General features: G+C 36.2%; 2 protein-coding genes across 2 annotated transcripts in view; one reads left to right on the plus strand and one right to left on the minus strand.

Annotated features, from left to right (window-relative positions):
- LOC136281166 (diacylglycerol kinase theta-like) overlaps window positions 1-11,102 on the plus strand; it is a 58,396-nt gene extending 47,294 nt beyond the window's left edge. Inside the window, exons 2-13 of the mRNA XM_066167396.1 lie at window positions 6,010-6,087; window positions 6,193-6,245; window positions 6,493-6,644; window positions 7,166-7,314; window positions 7,913-8,201; window positions 8,493-8,583; window positions 8,988-9,049; window positions 9,497-9,539; window positions 9,894-9,962; window positions 10,188-10,241; window positions 10,564-10,662; window positions 10,989-11,102. Of these exons, the coding sequence (XP_066023493.1) occupies window positions 6,010-6,087; window positions 6,193-6,245; window positions 6,493-6,644; window positions 7,166-7,314; window positions 7,913-8,201; window positions 8,493-8,583; window positions 8,988-9,049; window positions 9,497-9,539; window positions 9,894-9,962; window positions 10,188-10,241; window positions 10,564-10,662; window positions 10,989-11,102 (1,253 nt within the window). The remainder of the gene's footprint in view (window positions 1-6,009; window positions 6,088-6,192; window positions 6,246-6,492; window positions 6,645-7,165; window positions 7,315-7,912; window positions 8,202-8,492; window positions 8,584-8,987; window positions 9,050-9,496; window positions 9,540-9,893; window positions 9,963-10,187; window positions 10,242-10,563; window positions 10,663-10,988) is intronic.
- A 5,000-nt stretch (window positions 11,103-16,102) lies between these two features.
- Window positions 16,103-21,099, minus strand: LOC136280644 (G-protein coupled receptor GRL101-like). Its single transcript, XM_066166276.1, has 11 exons — window positions 21,047-21,099; window positions 19,886-20,882; window positions 19,546-19,627; window positions 18,867-18,929; window positions 18,651-18,731; window positions 18,334-18,414; window positions 17,771-17,815; window positions 17,315-17,365; window positions 16,861-16,917; window positions 16,675-16,737; window positions 16,103-16,134 (listed from the first exon to the last, which is right to left on the minus strand). Exons 1-11 carry the CDS (start codon window positions 21,097-21,099, stop codon window positions 16,103-16,105), a joined length of 1,605 nt encoding a protein of 534 aa, XP_066022373.1.
- Window positions 21,100-24,581: the final 3,482 nt, after the last annotated feature.

The following is a 24,581-nucleotide window of genomic DNA, read 5'->3' on the forward strand; positions in this document are numbered from 1 at the left end:
AATATCCCACTCATTATCTCTGTTCCCTTCCCAGTGGCGCCCACCCCACCCATGGAGCCTCCCCTCCTTCATAATTAGAAAAAAAGAATGAGAAAGCTTAAAATTCTTAGATAATGGTTGTAAACAGCCAAGGCGCTTACAGAAAACAAGGATGAAACTCCACTTGGCCATTGAAGATACCATCACAATGTTGTGTGCTCTAGAAGTAAAGTTCATATGCTTAATTTTTCCTTATTCATTGTAAGCTTACATCAAACCAACAGAGATTTGTAAACAAAATACATGTAGACACAATGAAATGCAATAATTGTATTCAAATAGAAGATTATGTTTATGTATGCTTTTATCTTCGACGAAATTGATTGACATTTTCTTTTCTATAGACCATTGCTCGGTCCATTACGTAGTTTGGGACCAAGATTGAAAACAACAAGATCATTTATTATACGGTTTATTCTGGATAGTCCATAAATGATGAATCTTGTTCTTCTCGACACCTATTTCCTGAAAAAAACATGTTGATATGTTGAGAGAGTTAACTCTTTTTTAAATCTGAAATTGAGATAATGTACTTTGGTTACTGAGGCTGATGTCATCTAATATCAGCATAAAAAAATATTAATTCTTGGAACACTTATGACTGATGGATGACTTTTCTGCATTCAGAATCTAAATAGAAATTGAATTCGAGCGCTGTCTTTTTTAAAGCTTTCAATATTTTATTGTAAAGGGGGAAAAAGTCCCTGTCTACCAGTTGTAATAAACCAATTGTAAAATCTTTTGTTGGACTAAGAATTCCAAAATAGGAACACGAAATAAAAAGAAAAAATAATTGAAAGAGCAGCTTTGTGAATATAAGTTTTTTTCTTGTTTTAACGCGTAGAGTAATATATGTATCTAAGGAAGCTGTAGGATTAGGCTCTGAATTGCCTGCTGGGTTAAAGGTCGGCCATCTTGAATAAACCTCGTGCTAGCTTGTGTTTACTCGAACTCCTTTCTTTTTTTTTTAAATGGCCTTAAATACGCGCACGAAATTTTGTAGAGCGGATAATTATTCTTCTTTTCCTTCCTTAGCCAAAATATCTTGGAAAAGAGGCCATTCAAAGTACCTCGATAAGTTCATATTATCAGGTTTAATTTACGCAGTCCATCAACATGCACCCGAAATGAATCAGTCTCTCAATTCTCGCTTACAGACTACTTAACAACCCAATAAAATAAGAAATAGGAATTCTAATGCGATCACTGAGCTTAGTTAGAATTCAGTTACGAGATGAATCATTGATAAACTTATTGCTAATTCATGGCGACCGATAAAAATATTCCATACTATATTTGGCGCTTTTCATCCTCTAAACAAGAAATAGGTGATTTTTATTCCTTTGGAAAAGCTGAACAAGATCCCGACCGTTGCGCAAAGTAAATATTATGTTCATGCATTTTTAATGTAAAGAAGAAAGAATGTACAAATTTTTTGGAATTTTCCTTCCTTCAAAGAAGGTACTTCTCTTTTCCAGTGTTCTCCAACCTCTTCGGCAAGAATATTGATGATACATTTAGAATTTTGGAGGAAATAAATTGAAATCCTCGCGCTGTGAATAGTTATCCTTTTATCCATCACTCAGCTGATAATTTTATAAGCTTCCTGCTTTTTGTTTGTGCTCTGATGTCATTTGAATTTTTCATTCGATCGAGTTGATTGTTTTCCAAAATTCTCAACACCATTTTTCTTGACAATATAACGATGTTGGTAGAGGGAAACGAGATTTCGATGAGTTGAATGAAGAGTTATCATAAATTAATTTAAATTTTACTCATTTTGTTGTGTACTGGTTTTGACAGGGCGTAAAATGCACTCTACAGCATAACTCACTGATACAATGGTAATAAACTGAAAGGAATCGAGTTGAATTTGCAGTGGAAAATATTTTAGACATATTAGAAACTATATTGTGGTAAAGCACGTAGCATATTCATCAACAGGATCGACATCTGTACTGACTGTGTACATGTAGTTATCTTGCAATAAAAAAGGAAGGCTCGCCACCTTTAGATAAAAGAGCTCGTAATAGAATAACTGGGTCCTTCATTGTTTTAAAATTTATCTAAGATTCGAAAACCGTCACTATTCGTTCTTTTTGGCAAGAGAACGGCTATTGCTATTTAAACAACAGATGTTTCAATATCTATATAAATATACTAGTTATATTTTGCATAATTTATGGTGCGAACGTCGCGAGAAACTATTTAAAAGTGTTTTTTAATCTTTAGATGAAGAAAAGCCGCAGAAATGTTAGGTTTGCGATTTTGTGGTTTAATCGGTCTCGTTCTTCTCAAAGTAAATCTGCTTAATATCAACATATATTGAAGATAGAAGGAGAAATTGCGCTTTTATCACTCTACTGCAATAATTGGTAGACAGTGCATCATCAAAGAACTGACAGAAAAAAGATCTGTAGGCGTTGCGCGCTTTCTATACCACGTAAAAGGATAATTGATTCAGCAATTTTTCAATTTCTCATCAGGACAGATTTTGAACAAGGCTTCTAGAAGGACTCCACAAAATCGAAGAGTTGTAAATTTTTTTTAAGACTATGTCCGTTACTCTGTGAATATAACTGTTTATCGTTCACAAACTGACTTCTTCCTGTCTTTTTTCTCATGTGCCATTTGACTTTCAAATTAACGTTTGAATAACTTACAAGGAATATGTTTCCCTTTCGGTAAAACTCGCATCTCTATTGTAAAATACCATTACAAAACATACATTCTTGTTTATTATTTCGGGGATAATACTACTATTTGTGTTTTTCGAAGAATTAAGACTCTTTTCTACGTCGATCAATTAGTTAATTAATATGTTTAACTTTTTTCTTGTCCTTTGTTGCTCAAAAAAGGCGGAAAATGCACCTAACGATAACATAAAAATCGCAAAAATGGAGAAAAAGAAACTAAAATGATCGAATTACAGAAGTTCAGAAGCTAGAATAGTTTAGGATAAATATTGTGGTAATAAACAGAAAAAAATAATTTCATCGAAAGGATCGCCATCTGTCAACATCTAGGAAGCTTATTTCCTATCAACAAAAAACATCTCTCTACTTTCAAATCTAACTTTTGTACCGTATAGTGAGCGAGAGAGATGAATTAAACTATTATGAAATAAGAACAGAAAGAAACGAAATTCTTATGTTTAGTACCTGAATGCTGATTTCCCTTTACTCTGTAAGAATCTGATCGCGTTTATCCGCATAAGCAGAAGATAATTAATTCACACAAGGGTAAAGGGTTTTACAGCTGTTTTAACTGTTGTTTTTAATAAATTAAGTTTTAAATAAACAAAAATTTCCATCACGTAATTTTCTAAGTCCACGTCTACCTCAAAAGAGGAACTGAAATAAGGTATATTTGTTTCTTTTTTCTTTTCCCTTTTCTCTTTGAGCAGTTTTAAAAACTAATTTATATAATGTTGCAATGAACTGAATAAACTGACTAAATTATATGACTAACGTGACTATTCATCGGCAAACAACGCTTTTATTATTTCATAACAGTATTTGACTTTCAAATCCAAATTATGCCAAATTTTTTACCCAAAATACATTTTCTTTCTTTATTTTCATGAACACTGACTTACTTTTTTGAACCGAGAATCCAAAACTACGGATCTCATCTCAAGCATTTTCATTTTCTTCTTTTATCAACTTCTCGAAAACGAAACTTATTTCCGCGATATAATGTCCCTGGATTGAAAATGACCCGTCATTGGAAAGATAAATATGTTATTTACCGACTGGGAGGTTCTTAGAGTTTAAATCTCCGTTAGAGGGCAGGGTTTTCAAGTTTACCCCACAAGGATCTTCTTCAGCCGGTTGATAGTTTACCATCACTTTCTCCTTTTTTCTCAGTTCGTGAAGGGGGGGGGGGTATTTTACAATTTTCTGATCTGATCGGTTCTAGGAGCGGGCAGTCCCGCTTCTTCCCTTACCGCCCAACCCCCCCCCCCCCTCCTCCCACACACCCACACACGCTCACAGCGGGTGATATCTGTCAGGTGATGAGTTGTGTTATATGTAGATATCCATTTTTTGCCAGCGGGGGCCTTTCTCATAGATCGCTACTACTAGGGTTGACCTTACAAATGACTTATGTAAAGTTTTACTTCTCAAATCATTTTCGTTGTTTGCGTAAAATTGGTTTCCAAACAAATTTGCTATCGCAAATATATCATTGATTGGGTTATAACTCTTGACACGCGGTCTAAACACCATAGGTATTTTTCACTCCTTTGCAAAATGACTTGGAGAGGTATTTATTGGCATTTTAATTAATAATTCTCACGTTCAGTCATTTAATGCCTGGATTCTCCTAATTTTTTCGGTGAACAAAATTTAAGCATAGTTATGAGTTCTTCCAAACTAAACTTTTGGTAAGTTCTTTCAATTGGGGCTTCCACATCAGAAACCGAAAGAATTCAGGGAGCGAAAGCTGAATTAAATCCCCTCGTTTCTTGTAAAGTTATCTCTTCAGTTAACCATGGGAAGAGAGATAAGATGTAGAAGCGCCATTACGAGCAAACGAACAAATTCTACTAACCGTGACTTTCCATGTCATTTAGTGAGTGGCATTACCTTTGAATAATCGTAAATAGAGGCGGACAATACTTTTCGATAGATTATTTGACTGGTTCTTAAGAAAATATCGATGTAGAGTAATCTTTCGGTGTCTAAAGTAAGTGTGAAGTATCAAAAGCAAGCCAAGTTCGCTTTGGGTTTGCTTTACTGCGCTCTGTGATTGGTCCAGAAAACTTGCACCATCCTCTCAACCAATCAAATCTAAATTAAAAGCTAGTCGCGAATTGGTCAGTCGCGTTTGCCCGCGCTTCAGGCAATGTACTTTAACCTTTTAACTCCCTGAAGTGATTACCAAGTAACTTCTCCCTCTAGTATCCATATATTATACAGCAAACAGGTAATGAGAACACTCAGACTCATCAGGTACAATTTATTTCCTTGATTAAACACCTAATTCTCGTAATCAATTAACAAGGAAATGTGTAGTAGCTAGAGGGGTGAATTGACAATCAGATCTTGGGAGTTAAAGGGTTAATTGTCACCTTTATCAATCACTAACCGAGGTCTGGTTTCTATGCTGATTACTCCAGAGTGGTCAACAAATTTTTAAGCGTTGCGCATGGAAAGTTTCCAAAATTAGGGTACAAAATCGTGTCAAAATCAACTGATGATAGTTCCTCCATGGTCATTTTTACAATCAACATTTACTTACGAGGAATAACATTCTGAATTCCACGAGCTCTGTACCCTAGGTGAGGAGGGATGATCAATTTTCTTTTTTCACTGAAAAGAGAAAAAGTAGAATCGAGGACTGTTTAAAAATATCAGCCTGAGCACCGCTTCTTTAAACTCATTTGAGGAAGCCACAAAAATGATCAACCAAAAGGGTTTTTGAATTTATTTGTAAAGAATAAACAATGTGAAAAGAGAAATGAGAAAGGCAGTTAAGACAGTAAGGGGCTATGAAGCCCAAAGGGAGTTTTACTTAAAAGTTGCCATGCCAATCTTGTTGTCAGCTATGTTTGCAAATAGCTTATTTCAAATTAATAGAACTTGGAAAATAGTATCAATCCATGCGCACAATTTTTTGCACCCCAACTTGTCGCTTAGAAGTAAAATTTTAAGCAGGTATTTTTTTTTTCACTTGAGGAAATCCTGCTAAGCTAAGACCCACTTTAGAAGAAGTCCATTCCTCAATGGTACTAATTGCTAATGACAAAACCCTGCTCATGATGAAAATATTTGACCTTATTGTTGTTTTTTATCACATACTGTAGTATGTATAGCACTTGGATGGTATATTTGGACCCAACATATTAACCAGCTCTCAGTTGGTAGAGCACTGCACTGGTATCACAGAGGTCATGGGTTCAAATCCAGTGCGAGCCTGAAATTTTTTCCAGGTCCTATTTTTAACTACTTGTTTGTTTTTTAGATGGGGCTAATGTACGTTTCCTGAGTCCTCGTTCCCCTGACCATCTGCCATGTCCATTTAAGAGTGACAGTGACCCTGGTAACAAGATTGACGACACCTTGGCGACCTAATATTTTACGCAATAAAATACTCAAAGGGAGGCTTTTGGTTGTTCTCATATTTTTTCTTGTAATTGTTTTGTAGCCATGGAATTTTTTGAGGTGAAAAGTGTGTTTTCAAGTTGTGGTGAGTTACTAGTAATCCTAGAGCTCAGTTCATGTATCTAATAATTAAGACACATTATTATATCACTGGCAGTGCCCATGGGAAGTATAAAGCGAATTCTGTGTTCTTTCTGTAGAGCATTTCCTAGAAGTACTTTAAAAAACAGATGAACTGAAAAAGACTGACTGGAATCAAGATTTCTGTTTCTTGCATATCGGTATTCTCTTCCTACAGTTAAGGAGTTATGCCTATTTTGATTTTTTTTGTTATTCCCTATAGCCTGGACTGTTCCCCCCTGAAAGCCAACTCCTTCTAGTACTGGTAAACTCCAAAAGTGGTGGCGGTCAGGGGGCAGACATGTTCACAGCTTTCCAGAGACTGCTCAACCCTAATCAAGTGTACAGCCTCTTAGAGGGAGGCCCATTATCAGGGTATGTTAAACTCGCTCCCCCTACATATCGAGACGAATTCCCACCTGAATTTGTTGAGGTTACACGGAAGTTGTTTACTTAGTAAGAACTATCTCCTTAGACTCTTGTGTCCACGAGAATTGACCGAGGCCAAGCTAATCAAGCCATAGTGCAGATATGGGTGGGTGCAGAATCTTTCCAGTGCAGATTGCGCCCTTTAAAGAGCGATACCCATATTTACATGAGATAACCCAATGTCTCCCCCCCCAAGCCTCGCTTTCAAGGTGGAACAAGCAAGGAAGTGGTAAAGATTGATGTAAAATTTTTAGTCCAAAAAAGGCATGGCGGTTAGTTTTCCTTATATGACGTCGTCCTGCAGAAGAGCGATTTATATTTTGTTGTATAGGTTGCTTCCCAGATTAATCATTTACAGCTATTCTATACTCAAAACTATAAGCTTTGTCTTCTTCTGTCAGCTTTGTCCCATCGTCTTTAAATCTCTGAATATCTAAAATATGAATCGATTTTTATCTTTGTTTCAGAGTTTATGCTTTCAGATCTATTTCTGATTTTCGTGTCTTGATCTGTGGTGGTGATGGCACAGTTGGCTGGGTGCTGTCATGTTTGGATGATGTTGTTCAAGAGATAAAGTGTAAGCTCCCTGCATCAGTAGTTCTTCCTCTTGGCATTGGTAAGTGGATTTTTTCCAAAGTATTCGTGTTCCCCACGATTTACAGAAAATTTGTTTCCAGAGTCAAAAGTACCTTTGTACGTTTTGTTTTTCTGCGATATGTCATAGATTTCAAGACTCGTTCGACAAACTTGGTCAATGAGATGGAAATCTGAAACTAATCATGACTTAGTCATTCGTGTTTTCTAAGCGATAGAGACCATGGAAAGTCATGCAGATTTTCCCTTTTTAGGCCTGAAAAGTTCGTAGTATTTGAAAGTAAATCAAGTAGTATTGATTACTGAAAGTCTGGAACTCTATACGGTAATTATATGCATTTTCAAGTTACGATTAATAGCAGAGGTTTCAATTAGTAGAAATACCGTTATAGCGTATTTTGAAAAGCTGCTGTTCGGGTGTTGTAGCAAAGTGAAAAGAGAACGGGTGGGAAATTGAACGAGGCTCTCGTATGAATGAATCTCTCTCGTGATTTCTATAGTAACAAGAGAGTTAGTGGGAAATTGAATGAGATTCCCAGCTTATATGTATTCATCTCTCTCGTGATTTCCATAGTAGCTAGAAAATGAGTGGGAGATTGAACGAGATTCTCAACTTACAGGTAATGATCTCTCTCGTGTTCTCCATTGGGGAGGTGGTTACTCTGGTGGCGAGAGTCCTGTATCGCTTCTCATGGCCGTTGATCAGGCACACGAAGTGTTTCTTGATAGATGGTGTGTCATGTTTGATTCAGCGGACACTAACGACAGTGCGCTTGGCTCGATGGGAGAAAGAGAAGACGATCCTAGTATTTTTACCATGAATAATTACTTTGGCATCGGAATTGGAGCTGAGCTTTGTTTAGATTTTCATCTTCAGAGGGAGGAAAAACCAGATAAATTCCATAGCAGGTGAGGATACATAGGATTCAATTTACAGGTTTGAAGATTGAAGAAAAAGAGTGTTGATTGCGAAAGCCATTGGATGATAACAAAGGTTCCATAGTCTTCTGAGATGTACTTTTGTTTCATCTTTACTGCGTTTAATGTACTCAAACTCCGGATAAATTTTAACCTCCGTTGAAAGCTCTTTTGAAAAGGGATAGGTTGAAAAAACCCCGACTTTGTGTTTTGCAATTTATTGTTGGTGCGACTCTGTTGAATCTTTAATTCCCCCTTTTTTTTTGGTTTCTTTTGTTTCAGGCTTCATAACAAAGGCGTTTACTTTAGAGCAGGTATAAAGAAAATGGTCAAAGGCTACTCGCGGACATTTACTCAAGAGGTCGAAATAGAGGTGATTAATCTGTAGAACGATGGTATTGAATGGCTGATCACAATAAAAGGGGTGTTATTGCCTTTTGTTTACCCTGCAAGCGGGCTCATGTTTGGGTTTCACCATACTGCCCCTTTTCGGCCACAGCCGCCTATTTTACCATCGACAGCTGCTTATGGAAAAAGGTTATTGAAACCCCTGTATCAGAATTAACTTTCTTAGCATCGAGTGTTGGTCCAAATCATCATCGTCTGTCAGTTGTATTCAACTCTTAATGATTGCATGCGTATCAGTTGCACAATTTTTTATTTCATGCTCCAATCACACCTGAGCGTTTTGTTTTGGCGTTCTGCGGTGCTTGTTTGCCTTTCGTCCTCTTTAACTTTCTAGGGACCAGTATCTTATTTACTTCCTTTTCGCTGCAGATTGATGGCAAAAAACTTGACTTACCAACACTAGAAGGAATTGTAATTCCGAACATAGGCAGGTAAGTAAAAGCTTGAAATTGAGGCCGATCAAATTAATTCGAATTAACTTTGCAGTGGTTAGATTTTCAATTTAATTGCAAGAAAATCGCTGCACATCGGCTTCAACAAGTAATTTTAAGCTGCACAGTTTTTATGCCCGGTGAAAGTATGATTCGTGTAGGTCAACATTATTTGTTTTATATAATTGTGATCTGATTCCTTTACGGGAACGAACAACCTTTTAAAATTTGTCTTACTCATATCACGCGGCTTTGCAGCAGTCCCCAACTATTATGTGGGAGGCCCGGGTTCGATTCTAGTCAAAGTCTGAATTTTTAAGGCTTCTTTTCTGAGATTACTTTGATAGCAGCTGACCTGCGATTATCAATTCATTACTTGTAAAGTCTTTTATTCTTTTGTATAAATTTTGCGCTTTAACTTTTTTTTTTAATTTGTTTTCCGGCCAGTTGGGGAGCAGGCACAGATGCATGGGGACCAGACAAAGAAGATGTATGTAGTACTTCATGAATTTAGTGGTGATATCTGCTCATATTCTTAGCACCAAACAACTGATAAAATAACCATGACATGTTGTCCCTGGAAGATGAGGTCTGGAAAAGACTCTAAGATTCAGCGCATTAGCTATAAAGAAGCCAATAAGTGCGAAGAGTAGAATTGTCCAAACCGCCAATAGCGCGGGAAGTAGCAAATGACCAAACCACTGTTAGTTTTAGTTATGCCCGTGATTGGTTCAGAGAGTGGCTTGAATTATCTGGACCAATCGCAAAGCGAAGTTAAACGAAATAAATGCAATCCTGGATTCCTTTTCCACACACAATTGAAATTGCTTGAATCTTTTTGCAGGGTCATTCCCCAGCTTGTCACTGTGACGGTCTTGTTGAGATGGTTGGACTTCAGGGAGTAATGCACCTAGTGAGTCAGAATCACCACCATCTTTACCCTTCACACCCTAGCATCAGCAGGCATATGCACCATACTGTTCTCTCCAATCTGCTCCGCGTATTTTTTTCTACTAACTGCCACAATTTTTGTATCCTGCCTTTTCCTTTCTTCTTAAGTATTTGCACAGGAAACGTTTTTATTTAGCAATAAAAATGGTGCCTTAGTTCGTAATTGAGATGAATTCTTTATTAAAAGGGTCAGATTCAAAGTGGAATCAGGACTGGTATTCGGCTAGCACAGGGAGCCCAGGTATAGATGTCTGGTTGTAATCCAGTAAATAACATAATGAAGCCATAAGTTGATTATCCTCGTACTATTCTCTTATTATTTCTGTTTTTCACGTTAATATGTTCCCACCAGTGGCGTAGCGTCATTTTTTTTCTGCATATTTACTTTATAAAATCAGTTGATAAAAAACTATCATGTAATACCACCCCTTCCCTTCCCTTCCCCCCTCCCCTCCCCCCCACACCGACGCAGAACCACAATTTCTTTAGAAATTTACCCACCTCGTTCATCCGCTTCAATGCTTTTTTTTTAATTGATGACAATTATTTTTACTTCATTACAGATCAACATCAAATTAAAATCAGAGATGCCCGTACAAATAGATGATGAACCTTGGATGCAGCCTCCTGGTAATGTGATTGTACGGCCCATACTAACACAGGTATTTACAGAAAACTGTGTAACGACGCTGTAAAAGATTACCGTTTGGGGAAAATGAAAGGCTTGTGATTGGAATCGCATATCTCAGTGTTAAAAATGCACCTAGAACATTTCGAAAAATCAATTTAGTTCTATCTTTTTACCTGAGAAACTTTTTATTATTATTTTTTTTGTCAACATTTGCATCCAAGAATTCAATAAAACATTTATAACCGGACGACTTTGGTTCAGAAGTCTTTGGAGAATTAAGAAAATTTCGCTAGAACCCAAACGACCATCGAACACTTCTAGAAATTTCATCGTAAGTTCACTTATTTTTTTCTTTAGGCGCTGATGCTATCGAAGAGGAAGGTTAAAATAAAAAACAAAAGAAGACCCACAAGTTCGTCTCGCCCTCCTGCAAGCCCCAGCGCAACAAGAACTATTTTTTATGATGATTAAACACTTACCCCGGGCTTATGGCAGCTTAATTAGAAACCATACTGGATATTTTTTCCAGCTCTGATTTATACTTAACTTGGTAATCTTGTAAAGTTTCATCCAGTTAAGTATTGCTTTAGCCGAGAAAATCTAATTCGAAATTGTAAAGGAAATTACGCTTTGGGTATACGCTGTATTGTAAACAGTGCAGACTAAAATTCCATCTTTATAGTGCGTTAAATTGAACCAATTGTGAAACTCTACCAGCACGAAATGCATGCTGGTTGAGAAATCACACGAACATCACGCGCTCGTCATATAGGCTGAAACAAGGAGAGCGGCTCAGTCCTCACCATTCGAACCTCTTCAGTGTACATTACCATTCGTGCTATTGGAGTCAATTTCTATCACCGGCCATGATTTGTTTATCGAAGTGGTATATAATGATTCTGAACTAGTCTCGGCCACATTCTATCTTTCCCCGTTCCGCCCGTAAACGCGCAAAGGCGTTGTAGTAGACGCTACGTGCTAACGAACCAAACTCGTAACCTGGTATTCCATAGTCGTATGTAGGAAAAAAAGGGTGGCGCGAGATTTCTAGACGAATCACAGTTTATTAAAGATTTCATGCTTAAGAAAAAAGTGAGAAGAATACGATTTACTAACGCAATTTCAGATAGGAATGAAAACACTTGAGAGTCGACGATACGCTTACCCTGGTGTTCCACAATCGTATATCAAAGGTGCGAACTAAATCGTTGAAATCTCTGTCTCGAGGTGGAGTTGAAAACTCAGCTTGTCCCGTCAATGGAGTTTTTACAGAAGACACCGGTGAATTTGAAGATAATATAAGTTCGAGTATATTTCAAAAGAATGTTGTATTTGTAATTATATGTAAAAAGTGGTTTAACTGCAGAAATATTCATTAACAAGCTAATATGCATGAACGCCTTCTATTGATTTACCTTTTCTCCATATGTTTCATTTTATAAAATGATCAGTTCATGTAGATGTGATCCGCGTGAATTAAATTTGTGAGAAAACCTTTTTTTTCGTCGTTAAAGGCATAGCTGGTGATAGGCTCGCGGTAAGAGGAGAGAAGAGTAAAAGAGAGCGAGCAAAAATCGGCGAGGTTCTGGGAAGGTATGACACCTTCCTTCATTCTAATTCGATTTTACTCTCACTTACCCCACGTTTATGCTCGTCCTCACTGTGTCAGGCTTCCAGAGGCAAGGTTAGCTGTGTAGCACGAGGAAGAGTGTAGAATGGAAGGGAAGATTTTCCGGTTTGCTTCTAGTGGGTTGTACAGACGTTAAGTTATTTAAGTTAAGTTAGTTTCACTCAGGTTTGTGGCTCGATTTACTCAGGTTTAACTGAAGGTCTCTTTCAAGTGTGGTCATAGTTAGCTGTGTATCTCTACATGTTACACCTTCGAGTCCTTCACTGGAAATATAACTTTGGAGCGCAAATTCTAGTCCCCCAATAAATTTAACCGCAGTGGCAAATTATTGAATTTCTTAAGTTCGCTCAGCGGTTGACAAGAAGGAAATATCACAAGCAGTCACTATGGACTAAAATTCATGACGAGTCAACACCCTAAAAGGCAGAACAAAGGGTGGTGCGAGACTTCTAAACCAATCACAGTGCAGTAAAGATTTCATATCTGAGGGTTTTTTAAATGCTTACCGTTACTCCCACCCACCCTTGGTGGAAGTCTTGGGATAGAAACGTAAAGCTTAAAAATGTTTCCTAACCTCCCGGAAATATATATTTGTTACCCCTTTTTTTTACATCGGGTATAACCAAAAACCCCCAAGAGAGTCGCGTCAAGAAGATACATTATGGTTTTAAAAGAAAACAGCTCAGTTTCTGGGAAAAATTCAGACTGAATAACTCATTAAAACGAAAAGTTCAACATTATGAGAGATACAGAAAGCAATTTTGTATCAGTTTACTTGTCACAGGTCATTGTGGCACATAATCCACACTGCGGATGAACCCGAAGCGTGACTTAGAAACCTTGACAGGGTAAACTGAGAACGGACTCATGTGTAAGGTCATAAAGATGTTTTATTGAAGTCTTCGTTAACGTTTTATAGTAGATCTGGAACCCTTCTTCGTAACTCGGTGTGACTTCCCTCAAAAAGCCACTCACACATTCAAGTTATTTTTACTGTAGAAGCCATGTTAATGATCACGTTTCAACAAAGTTAAAAAAAATACCACATACTACAATGAACTAGAATTCTCGTTGTGAGTTAAAAAAATCTAGAAATGGGCTACAAAATTAGATTTAAAAACACTACTAAATATCTAAGTTTGTGGTATTCTTAGACCTTTTTTCTTTTTTTGTCGATTTTCAGGTTAATGTTAATAATAATGTAAATTATGTAAAGAGGCAGGCTTCAGCCATGACAGAGGTCACTAATGACTATAATTCTCGCAAACGAGTTATAAAAACTCTAAGACAGGACCTACTTAAATTATTTTCATTCTGTAAAAACCTCTAACAAACGAACTCTGACCTTGTTTATTTCCTCTAACAATTCTAAACGTAGTTTGCATGCAAAGTACTCGCAAGCTTGTTGTGGAAGTGAACTATCAGATTGTTGTTGTACCAATTAATATCCTATATCTGACTTGTTACTCGTTACCACAACATCTTTCTAATTTCTTTTTTAAGGAATTTGCGTTCATAAAGAACGTAGTAACATAACGAAAATAGACGTCACTCTACCTTTTAGCTATCATTATGCTCTCATACGAGTTATAAAAATTCTAGAAATAAGCTAGTTAGGTCATTCAATATATTGTTAAATCTCTAATGCATGACGTCTTATCCAGTAATTGTTTCTCTTTTTTTGTGTGACATTTTTACCTTTTTTTTTTTCAACTAGAGATACTAACGAAATTAAACAACTCGACACGTACTCTGAATACTTGCCGGACGAGTGGTAGTAATGTTCGAACTATTCAGATTGTTACTGTACCGCCTAATGTCTACTAGCTGCGGAAATCTTAACCGCAAGTCTAAGTTCTTTGATTTAATATACAACCCACAATTAACGTCACTTTAACTCCTTACGACTTTAATGCTCGCGGATTAGTTCTAAAATGTTAAGAAATGAACTATTTAGATTACCAGCGTACCATCAAATATCTAGTAAGTGGACGTCCTCAACCCGTGCATTTGTCTAAGTTTTTTTTGTCAAATTTTAGATGATTTTTCGTGTTTAAACAAAACCTAGAAATGAATTATCTAAATAGTTGTTGTGCAGATTAATATCTGATAATTCTTTTTAAAGCTCGTTAGTTTTCTATTTTTATCACATTATTAACCTTCTATGCTCTTTTCCATATTAGGAACTCTACAAGAAAGTTCTTCTGGGACATCAAATCCCCTCTAAACTATGAGTAAACTCCGAATAAACTTAACATTTTCCATGGAAATAAACTTACACATTACTTTTAAAACCAGTGAGGTATTCCTTATCAAAACATTTACTCAGCTATATTTTATTTCATGATGGAAAGATCAGCATGCAGAATAGAATATCTTATCACATCAGGACTATAGCCAGCTTTTCGACTTGCCGTGGGCTTATACCCTGAGAAAGTTCAATTTTTGTTTCAAAATTTGCAAGAGTGATATGATAAAATTTAAAGGTACAGGACTCTAGGCTGGCTACACCCCTGATATTGTTGTGCTCCGTTTTGAGCCATCCGACTTAACTGCAGTGCAGCAATCATGGTCTTTAGAAATACGCTAAAACTAACAGACTTAAAGTGTCAGGTAGATGTACATGTTACAAAAACAAACAAACAAACAAACCAAAAACGGGAAAAAAAAAGCAAAAGAAAGATGAACTACCACTACACGCCTACTCAGATATAGCACAATATGTTCCACTCCAACTATACTTAATTACCATAATATACCATAATTACCATAACTATACTTAATTATTAATTATTGTTAAAATTAAATCTAAAAAAAAGGGATTAAAAGCAGATTTTTTTTACTAAGATGTTACCATACGACCATACGTATTGATTACTAGAATTGTTTTTTCCCTTTTCTTTAAACACTTTCAGTTTTTCTCTAGCACTCGCGGTCTCCATACTAATGGCAATGTCTTTGGCTCTTGTAGACTGTCAGACGCAAAAGAAAAAAGCATGCTAATCAATGAATGCAAAAGTTAATTATCGATTAGTTGTTTGTTTGATATACTGACCCGACAATCAGCCAGTCTAGCATTAAATGTTTACATGTCTGCATTGAAGTGTATTGCAGCCATAATATAATCTAGTTAGTAATAACCATGCCCACTGGCCGGGTGGAGAGTCCGGAAAACAGTCAGGCAGATAATCAGCCCATCTGTCAGTCAGCCAGTAGTCATAGCTCAGGTAGTCAATTCAATTTGACGGCTTACCGGCCAGTTAGTCAGAAAGTCAAGTGACCAGACTGTCAGTGAGTAAGCTGGTCAGTGCTTTAAGGACAGAAGGCAGATATGAATATACAAGCATATACAGAGAGAGCACTCATCAGTGCGGCGTACTTGCCACCCAGAAGTTTTTTTTTTATTATAATTTTTCAAATCATACGTCAACAAGAGCAGAGAAAAAAATTGATCAATTTGAAAATGTTTTGGTACCCTTTCTGCCAACAATGAAGGGCATAGCTGAAAAAAATTCGCAAGTGACTTTGAAAAAATAAAAACAGTATATTATAGCAATAAAAAATCAGACTTCCTTCTTCATCTCCAATAACTTCAATCATTACAGTTGCAGTGAAATCTCAAATTTGAAATTGGTTTGAATTAGCCAAGGACTTAAAAAATTTAGCGTAGAGTTCACCCTACATCTCAAATATTACACGTATTCTATAAGATTAGAAAGATGCATGTAACAAAAAAAAAACATTTTCTTTAGAGGGATTTGTTTTCCACAACCCTTTAGTCCGCGGTATTCAGTATTAAAGCAGACGTAATAAGCATTTACCTTGGTTCGAAAACAAAGAACTAAAGTCTGGTATCAAACACCTCTTCTTCCCCTGGATGGAATACGAAAAGAGATTGAAATACAATGCGCTCATTTTCTTTTAAGCGATACAATAATAATTTTCACAAACACAGAAAAGAGGGCTGCCACTTATCAAAGCTCATTAAATTTTTTCATGTCTGTGTTGAAGTGTTTTGAAAACTGAGGTACACAACATCAAAGTAACCATGTCCATTCAATGAGATGGGGTAAGAGGCGGCTATGTTTTCTGTATCTGGGCAAATTATTACTGTATCCATAAAAAACCCAAACAAACAAACTAGTAAAACGGCTTCATAAATTCATAAATGTTGGATTTTAGCATTGTATCAAAAGTTATGGCTCTTCGTTACGAGGAGGTATAATAATGCCCAAGTGGTGTGGTTTTTTTTGTTTTTTCTCAATGAAGTCACCTCCCGATATGAACCACGACCTTTCGACTAAGCACTTCAAGTGATCTTCAGTCAATTGAGTAGACTGATTATGCATCACCTTATAAAGCATGTGTGGACCAATTTGAATTTATCTCTTCTGATTTATAAAAAAATGTTACCTTCCTCTGCGACATCCATGTCAGGCTCAGGCGCCTTCACTTCTTCTTCACCTTTTTTAGCTCCTTTAGAAAATGATTTATTTGATACGAAAAAAGTTAGTATACAGTCATTAAATTTTGTGTTTTTACTTAGAAGTTAAAATCATTAATGGTTAGTGACCAATCAAAACCCATTATCTCCTTTACCTTTGTTACTGGGCACCGAAATCTCTTCAACCTCCACCTGCTCCTCAGATTTACCAGCTGTGTGAAATCAGATTTATTATTAAAAGTTACGTTAGTTACATTTACAACGCAACTAAGTCTTAAGTCTTTGACGACAACAAACTTTCCAATAAGAGTTTTTTAAATTCATCTACCCATTAGGTTTAGTAACTGAGAAAGGGTTTTGTACCTTACCGGAAATAGAGACCGACAAGCTGCTCTCGTAAATTTTTTCATGTGACAGACTTAGAATCGTGATTTGATTGGTGATTAAGCGTTAACATGATAACCCCAGTCTTATTGGTGTGACATACAAAACCAAGCAATCAAGTATACCAAGTGCGCCAGCTTGATAGCACCAGCCACAATTCGCTGTTTTTTTTAGAGTTATGAAATTTCCGAAAAAAAATGAAATGAAAATTGAAAAGGCGTTTACCTTCCACAGTCTTTGTAGTGGCTGGTCTGATGTCAAAACCCTCCTGATAATCTGTTTTAAGGAACAAGTAGAGTAAAATGTTTCATGATACTTATGGTTCATGCGTTATTCTGCAATAAATATCTCTACAAATTTTATTTTAGGTACGTCAGAATTTCAGATGTATTCAATTATTTATTGATTTATGAAATAACACCCAATTACAAAGCTCACATTTAAATCTGAAAGTTAATTTGGGCGCATGAAAATAGTTGCTGAAATAATATCCCTGCCAAATATAGTTGTTAAGACGCATTACCTTTTTTCATTTTGGCGATTCCTATGACCGTTTGTAAAAAGCAATTTGCAGTTGAAGTCACATTGGGCAACTGTGACTTTTGCAGTACTAGTACTTCTCTTAAATCAAGCGGTTGTCTACGCCTTCTTGATATATTTCTTTCATAAATAAATTTTTACCTGAGGAAGATGGATTCGCATCCCCTCCACAGGCTTGTTCAATTGCTGTCAACAGAGCAAAGAATTATCATTAAGTTATTTTTCATACAATATAAGTGAAAACTGGAAACAATGAAAGATCATTTTCAATATATATGTATTATTTATTAACTACAACCGTGTCATATGGGAGACGATGGTATCTTCCGTCCATAATACACTGTACAGGTTACCAATGTAAAGGAATGGGAATCTCATGAGTGGAGGTCTTAAAAAAGTGCATATGGCAATTTAACAGCAGAATGTCTGGAGGTAACTTATCAACCAAAAGTAATATAACCTAATTTCGTCACATTATTGTCATATGGGAAACCATTCCTTAATCTATCCTATCTCAAAATGTACCTACACAAATTATCAGAGCAGAAAAGGAATGCTATGGTTTCTATAGGTATTTCAATTTGAGAGAACTAATATTTGCTAGGTTAATTGATTAAACTATACATACCTGCCAAGAGAGTTGGATTGCAAAGTCAATTACAGCTTTATCGTTAGCATCAAAACTCTTATATTTCTTAACTGACCTGGTTGCGGTACAGGCAATTCAGGGGCTTCCACTTCTGGGGTTTCGTTGTATTCTAATACCTGCATTTCAATTTGCTCTCCTACGGGAAAGAAAATAAAAAACAGGAATTAAGCATCTATCCTTTCTTAAAATGCACCTACAGAAATTATCAGAGCAGAAAAGGAATGCTATGGTTTCTATAGGTATTTCAATTTGAGAGAACTAATATTTGTTAGGTTAATTGATTAAACTATACATACCTGCCAAGAGTTTTGGATTGCAAAGTCAATTAAAGCTTTATCGTTAGCATCAAAACTCTTATATTTCTTAACTGACCTGGTTGCGGTGCAGGCAATTCAGGGGCTTCCACTTCTGGGATTTCGTTGTGTTCCAATACCTGCATTTCAATTTGCTCTCCTACGGTAAAGGAAATGAAAAAAGAAATCAAGTATAGAAAAGAGAAAGGAAAGAAAAGTATCATACAGAGAACCCTACAAAGGCGTGAAGAAGATATTTCGTATGTGACTACACTAAGAAGCACTCTATTTTTACCCTCTTCGACGTTAGCATGTTCATCTCCATTTCCAATCTGTCCCTGCTGATCATTATCTGCTTCTTTCATATGAAAAAGTAACACCAATTTAAAACTGAATAGCCATTGTCAGGTTTATATAAAAAAAGCATTCTACAATTCAGAATCTTAACCTTATGATTTAAGACAGAAGTATAGCAATCCATACTTTGAGAATTGTTTGCAGAATGAGTTTTGACTGGCATGCTATTTTAAAAATCTATCGCAAATGGCATCCATTTGTCTCAATGTTCCCTAATAGTTTAGTTTTAGAGACACTAACCTTCAAAAATCGAACTGAAAGCATGATTTCCACCATTAAAATTGATGATTTAATACATTGATGCCCTCTCTATTTAGGATCACTCTTCCTTCTCTTTTACGTATGCTACAACTTTACATATTGTAAGTTGTACATTTGTGGTTTCAATAATTTGCTCAGTTTCTTTTTCGAAAAAAAAAATACATGTGTTTTCTACGATTTCATGCCAGTTCTATCCTATTCCCCCTCGAAAGCCTTGGAGTAAAAATCACATAAGTAACCTAAAGAAAACTGGGTTGCTCATACTCAATTTGATAAAAGTTAAAGTTTCTTCATTTCAAGGTTTGAAATATAATTATTGTTATCGTGGTATTTTTCAATGGAACTTAAAACTGTACCTTCTTGATTTTGTCCTCTGCTGAAAATAGATCGAACATTGGACCACAACATCCTCAGTTTTGCTTTCAACACAGGCTGAACCTAGACATTCAAAATATATTGAATAGTTTACGTTAAGACTTTCAAGTAACGTATTTAGAAGTCACGTTGGTTTCTATGGCTAAAGTCAACGGCGGAGAAGCTAAAAAAATCTGTCCGATCATTTACTTTTTCATGCTTGTTTTGTATGTCAATCGTTACAATTACAAAATTGAGTTGCCAGCCTGCTCTGACCCGAAACCAAATGTGAACATAACGGTAGGTGCTATTCCAAAGTAACAAAAAAGAGAAACATGTTACCTGTGGAGTAGAAAGCGTATACAGCAATGGGTTGATGGCTGAATTTATCGGCAGAGCGAACACTGCAATCCACACTGCCAGATCACCAGGTGGATCAAATGTTTTCTCGACGTGGGAACGGATGCCGATAGCAATGATTGGCATCCAACACAAGAAATCGGTCAGAATAATGAAGAAGACTCTTTTGGCAAGTACTCTTTCTCTTTTGGCCTGAGCACTTTGTGCTCTTGCTCGTATTTCACGAACAGTTCCATGTGCACCAAGCTGTCTGCTTGACGACCATGATTTCCACAAGATGGCAATATAAGCAACCATGATGAAGATGAATAGGGAAAAATTCAAAACGATAAAGATGGAAGTGGAGTATTCCCAGCCTTCTTGTAATTCAGGGGAAAGCTGCAGGGGCAGGCACACTACATTATTGCCGTAATACCTCTCACTGAAATAGTGCATTCCGGACAAGGGAAGGAATGCCATAACGCCTCCCACCAGCCAGATAACTACGCACATTATACGGGTCTGCCTTGGGGTAATTTTTGCAAAGGTGTAAGGAAACACGATGTTCTTGAGTCTGTCCAATGCGATCAGAGAAATCATCATCACTGACACTTCACTTGAAAAGACAGACATGGCACCATTGAAATGGCAAAACCACCCGGTGCGCCACTCATAGTCATGCAGATAGTATTCCCCTGACCATTGCAGGTCTTTTATACCTATAATGATAAGGTATATCCCCATGATGCCGTCAGATACACCTAGATTCACCAACATGATAGACTGGACCACATTGTTATCAGGGTAGAAATACTGCCACCCAACTACGAATAAAGACCCTAACAACGAGAGCAGACCGACAATCCAAAGAGTTCTCCTTGGAGCATGGTGGCGGAACATGGAGTGGCAGCTTGCAAAGTTATCATTGAAGACATATTCGCAATCAGCATCCTGCCTAAAAAGATCGAGATGGCAGCACATCAGGTTGGTGTCCAAGGTTCTAAAATTCAAAAAAAGAAGAAGAAGAAGAAAAAGAAGAAATATTAGTTCATTATTGCATCTTTGAAAGCCATTAATAATCATTAATTGATAAATACCATAGACTATTGTTAAAATGATTGTTTGAAGGTGTGAGTGAAGGAAAGGATCGTTATGGAGTCTTACACTCTGATGATGTGCGTCAAGTGCCTGAAAAAGCCTTTGGGGAGCTCAGCCATCAGGTTGTAATGCATGAACCTGTAATTTCAAATAATCATGATGTGAACTTTAAGTTGGTTTATATCATAATTAACCGAACACAATGATTCCCTCCAAAAAATGAATTTTCAAGAATAAGATTCATCAAGCTAATGTAATGTTAAAAAAAACTGTCCAAAAGGACAAAATAAAGAACCCTAACTGAGGATTTTTATTACAGACCCTAGCTTGATATTTTCTCAAAGATTTTTCAAATCTGAACATTAAGCCCAAGATAGGTCTCATCATGCTTTCTTGGAAACTTTTGATGGCTACTGATTTTATGAACGTGGCAGCCCATTCGGTTGAGTTCGTTCGCTGTATAAAAGACTCTTTCCGGACTCATCCAGGGAAATATTGCTCTGGTGTGTCAAAGTTATTTTCAAAAACTACCATTTACGAGTCTTTTCTTTGCTTACAACAAAATCAAAAGAATACTCGCCCACAAGTTATCCGATTTCAATATCTGCAACAAAGTTTAGTTGCCTAGATAAACATCTGTCATTCTCAGTAAACTTACAAAAATCGCAATTCGTGGGCATAGTTGAAAGTCGAGCTGGTAACGTTTTGTATCCTATTGCCGAAGATATTGCTGAAACGAAGTACGTAACCAATTACAGTTAGGTCCTAAACGGGGACTTGCAGTGGCCATATTCCTTGTCCTAATAGATTTACATGGACTTTTCGTTAAAACTAAACAGATCTCCAAAATTTTTCTTTTTGTTTCTATGATATCCACCTTTGTTTATATTAAAAGGCACATTTTTAGTGCAACATGAAATTGAACAACATTGCTTCGTTGAACAAGGTAACTTTCAGCATATCTGTCCTACATCATGTTAAATTTTTGGACTAAAATCTCAGATTTTGAACGCTTATATTATATTCATTCCATCACTTCAAATATTGTAGAATTCTTTTGTGCGTGATTATCTGTACTCACAGAGCTTTGAGGTTTTTGACGCCCTTGAAAATTTTGTCAGGCAGAGCCTCGATTTTGTTCTCTGAGAGATATCTTAAATAGGTGGAATGGATAATGAAATAAATTTTAAAATACATTAACATAACATGATTGGGTAAGGCAACTTTTATTAAAGCTATAATGGAGTTAACATTAAAATAATATTACTGTGTACAGTGTGCGATTCAGATCATCATGAAGAAAGATTTTGAGGTCTAAGTGTACTTACAAATCGAACAGCTCCACCAAGCCCTGGAACTGATCTTCATGAAGTTTCTCAATTTTGTTGTAGTCCATTTTCCTGAAGAGAGCATCATGGGCAGTTTAGACTGAAATTAGCTCATGTGGGAGTGATATTTTTAAATCTGCTTTTTAAAGGTAACTTCTGTAGTTAAGGCAGGGGATGGCGATGTTTTCCAGTAAAATAGCTCCCAGTCTTTATATCTTAATCTTCAAAGAACACATTATTTGTTTATTCCAAGTTTATTCCCATGGGCCTCGAACGAGGAATGTTGTTTAAAGCTGAAGTTGAAAAAAAATCCTTATTGGTTCGCTTCCTGTTACAAATTACAACATTAGTGCCAGGGTAGTTTGATCCTGCAATACAACAAATTCTTAGATATTGTCAACTCGGATAACAAAGAAAAAAAAACCTTGAAACCTTCCAGAGGTAAATTATAAAGTAAGTTGTCATTAACTAGGAAGCTTTTATAGTCATTAAGTGCTTTTATATTCAAGAAAATCCTATAACAATAATTAATAATTTTTTTTTGCCAATATTTATCTTACTTACAGAAATTCTACCGCTGTAATGTTCCTGAAAATATACGGTGGCAGATTTCCAATTTCATTGTTTGACAAATCCCTGAAAACAATTATTACCACAGCTAAAAAGATTTCGCTTATGATGGAACTACCAAACTCTCAGAAAATGTTTTTTACTGGTGCATTTGCTTTCCCTTTTCATTTTATTTCCCCTAAATCTCTCAGACATATTCCCAGAAAAAAGGTTAATGTTTTAAATTCCAGCTCAAGAAGACCCTAGCAAATTATCTTTGCTAAGAACGCTACGATACACAAATGTTTAATTTTTTAAGGGAAAACATTAAATGAAACATGTTTCATTTGTACAAAATTGAAAAACGGGTAAATCAAGGAAATGTCATTCCCCGACTTTTTTGGGGGGAAACCTCAATAACACAAAAACCGTAAAACAAACAAGCCGAAAAAAAGGTAAAAAAACAAAACAAACCTGCGGCATAGAGATGAAATCCAAATGCAAAATTACTTTTCCGTTACAACTACTATCATCATCATCATCATCATCATTATTATTACTATTATTATCATTATCATCATCAGCCGTTAGTTACTAGCTTATCATATTTTGAAAGAAGGTACTTTATCCTGCAAAAAAACAAATCTGGGAGTTGCTAAGGTTTCTATTTAAACAGAAGCTTTTGAACTTTTATACCTCCTAGTACCTTAACATTACTAATCAAAGCACAACAACCACATAAAATAGCATCCTCTAATTCAACTGACCAGATTAACAAATATAAGCTGGAAAAGTCATGATTTTTTAGCTGTGACGGCTATGCTTTTGTAAACAATATTTTAAAAATGATCATTTGGTTCTTCACAATTATCTCCTTGGTTGAATTGCTATTTCACTCACAGATGTGTCAACTTGGAAAGGCTGTTAAAAAGTCCGTCTGGTAGAATTTTCAACTTGTTATTTGACAGAAAGCTGGTTGGAATGACGAGACAAAAAAAAAGCATTTTCATTAAGTCTGCGATCTGAAATTTCCAAGTTAAAATACATAAAGATAGCGAAAGATGTTTTTCGTCTTGTCACGAATGTAGGATAAAGAAAAAATTATCTACGGTGACGCTCTCGACATTCCTGGTCCTAGCAGTATGCAGGACGCGTGTCATAGACTTCGTAATAGACCTCGCCCACCGTAGAGTCTCTGTGGCTCAGTATAGAGCTCTGAAGGTCTGATTTTCAATTCCTCATAGGGACTCAGAAGTTTTTCTTTGTCCCACGCTCGTGACAAGACGAAAAACATCTTTCTCTATTTCTTTACTGAGATCCAAACTTACCATCTCTCTCATTCTATTTATCGTACATAAAGTTTCTAGTCATCAGAACCAACCAAAGGGCAACATGTAGTCATATATATACATGCAATGTTTGTCTTATAATACAGAGAATATTCAAGAGTCACTTCATTCATTTAGTTTGGTCAATATCTATAACGAGAAAAGCAATTATAGGCCACTGATAACTTGAAATTTGCGTATTCACTGAACTCTTTTCCCCAACATAGACGATGGCTGCCTCTCGTGTATCAATGAAGAGATCATTAAGCTCGTGATCTAAAAAAATATTCCAACATGGTTCAAAACAGAGATAGATGTCCCATGAAAACAACTCTGATATTCATAACATGCATGAGTTTCCTTAATTTATGTATGATCGTTGTCACTGAAACTGTA

Source organism: Pocillopora verrucosa, chromosome 5 (assembly GCF_036669915.1).
Source record: "Pocillopora verrucosa isolate sample1 chromosome 5, ASM3666991v2, whole genome shotgun sequence".
In the NCBI taxonomy this organism is placed as follows: domain Eukaryota; kingdom Metazoa; phylum Cnidaria; class Anthozoa; order Scleractinia; family Pocilloporidae; genus Pocillopora; species Pocillopora verrucosa.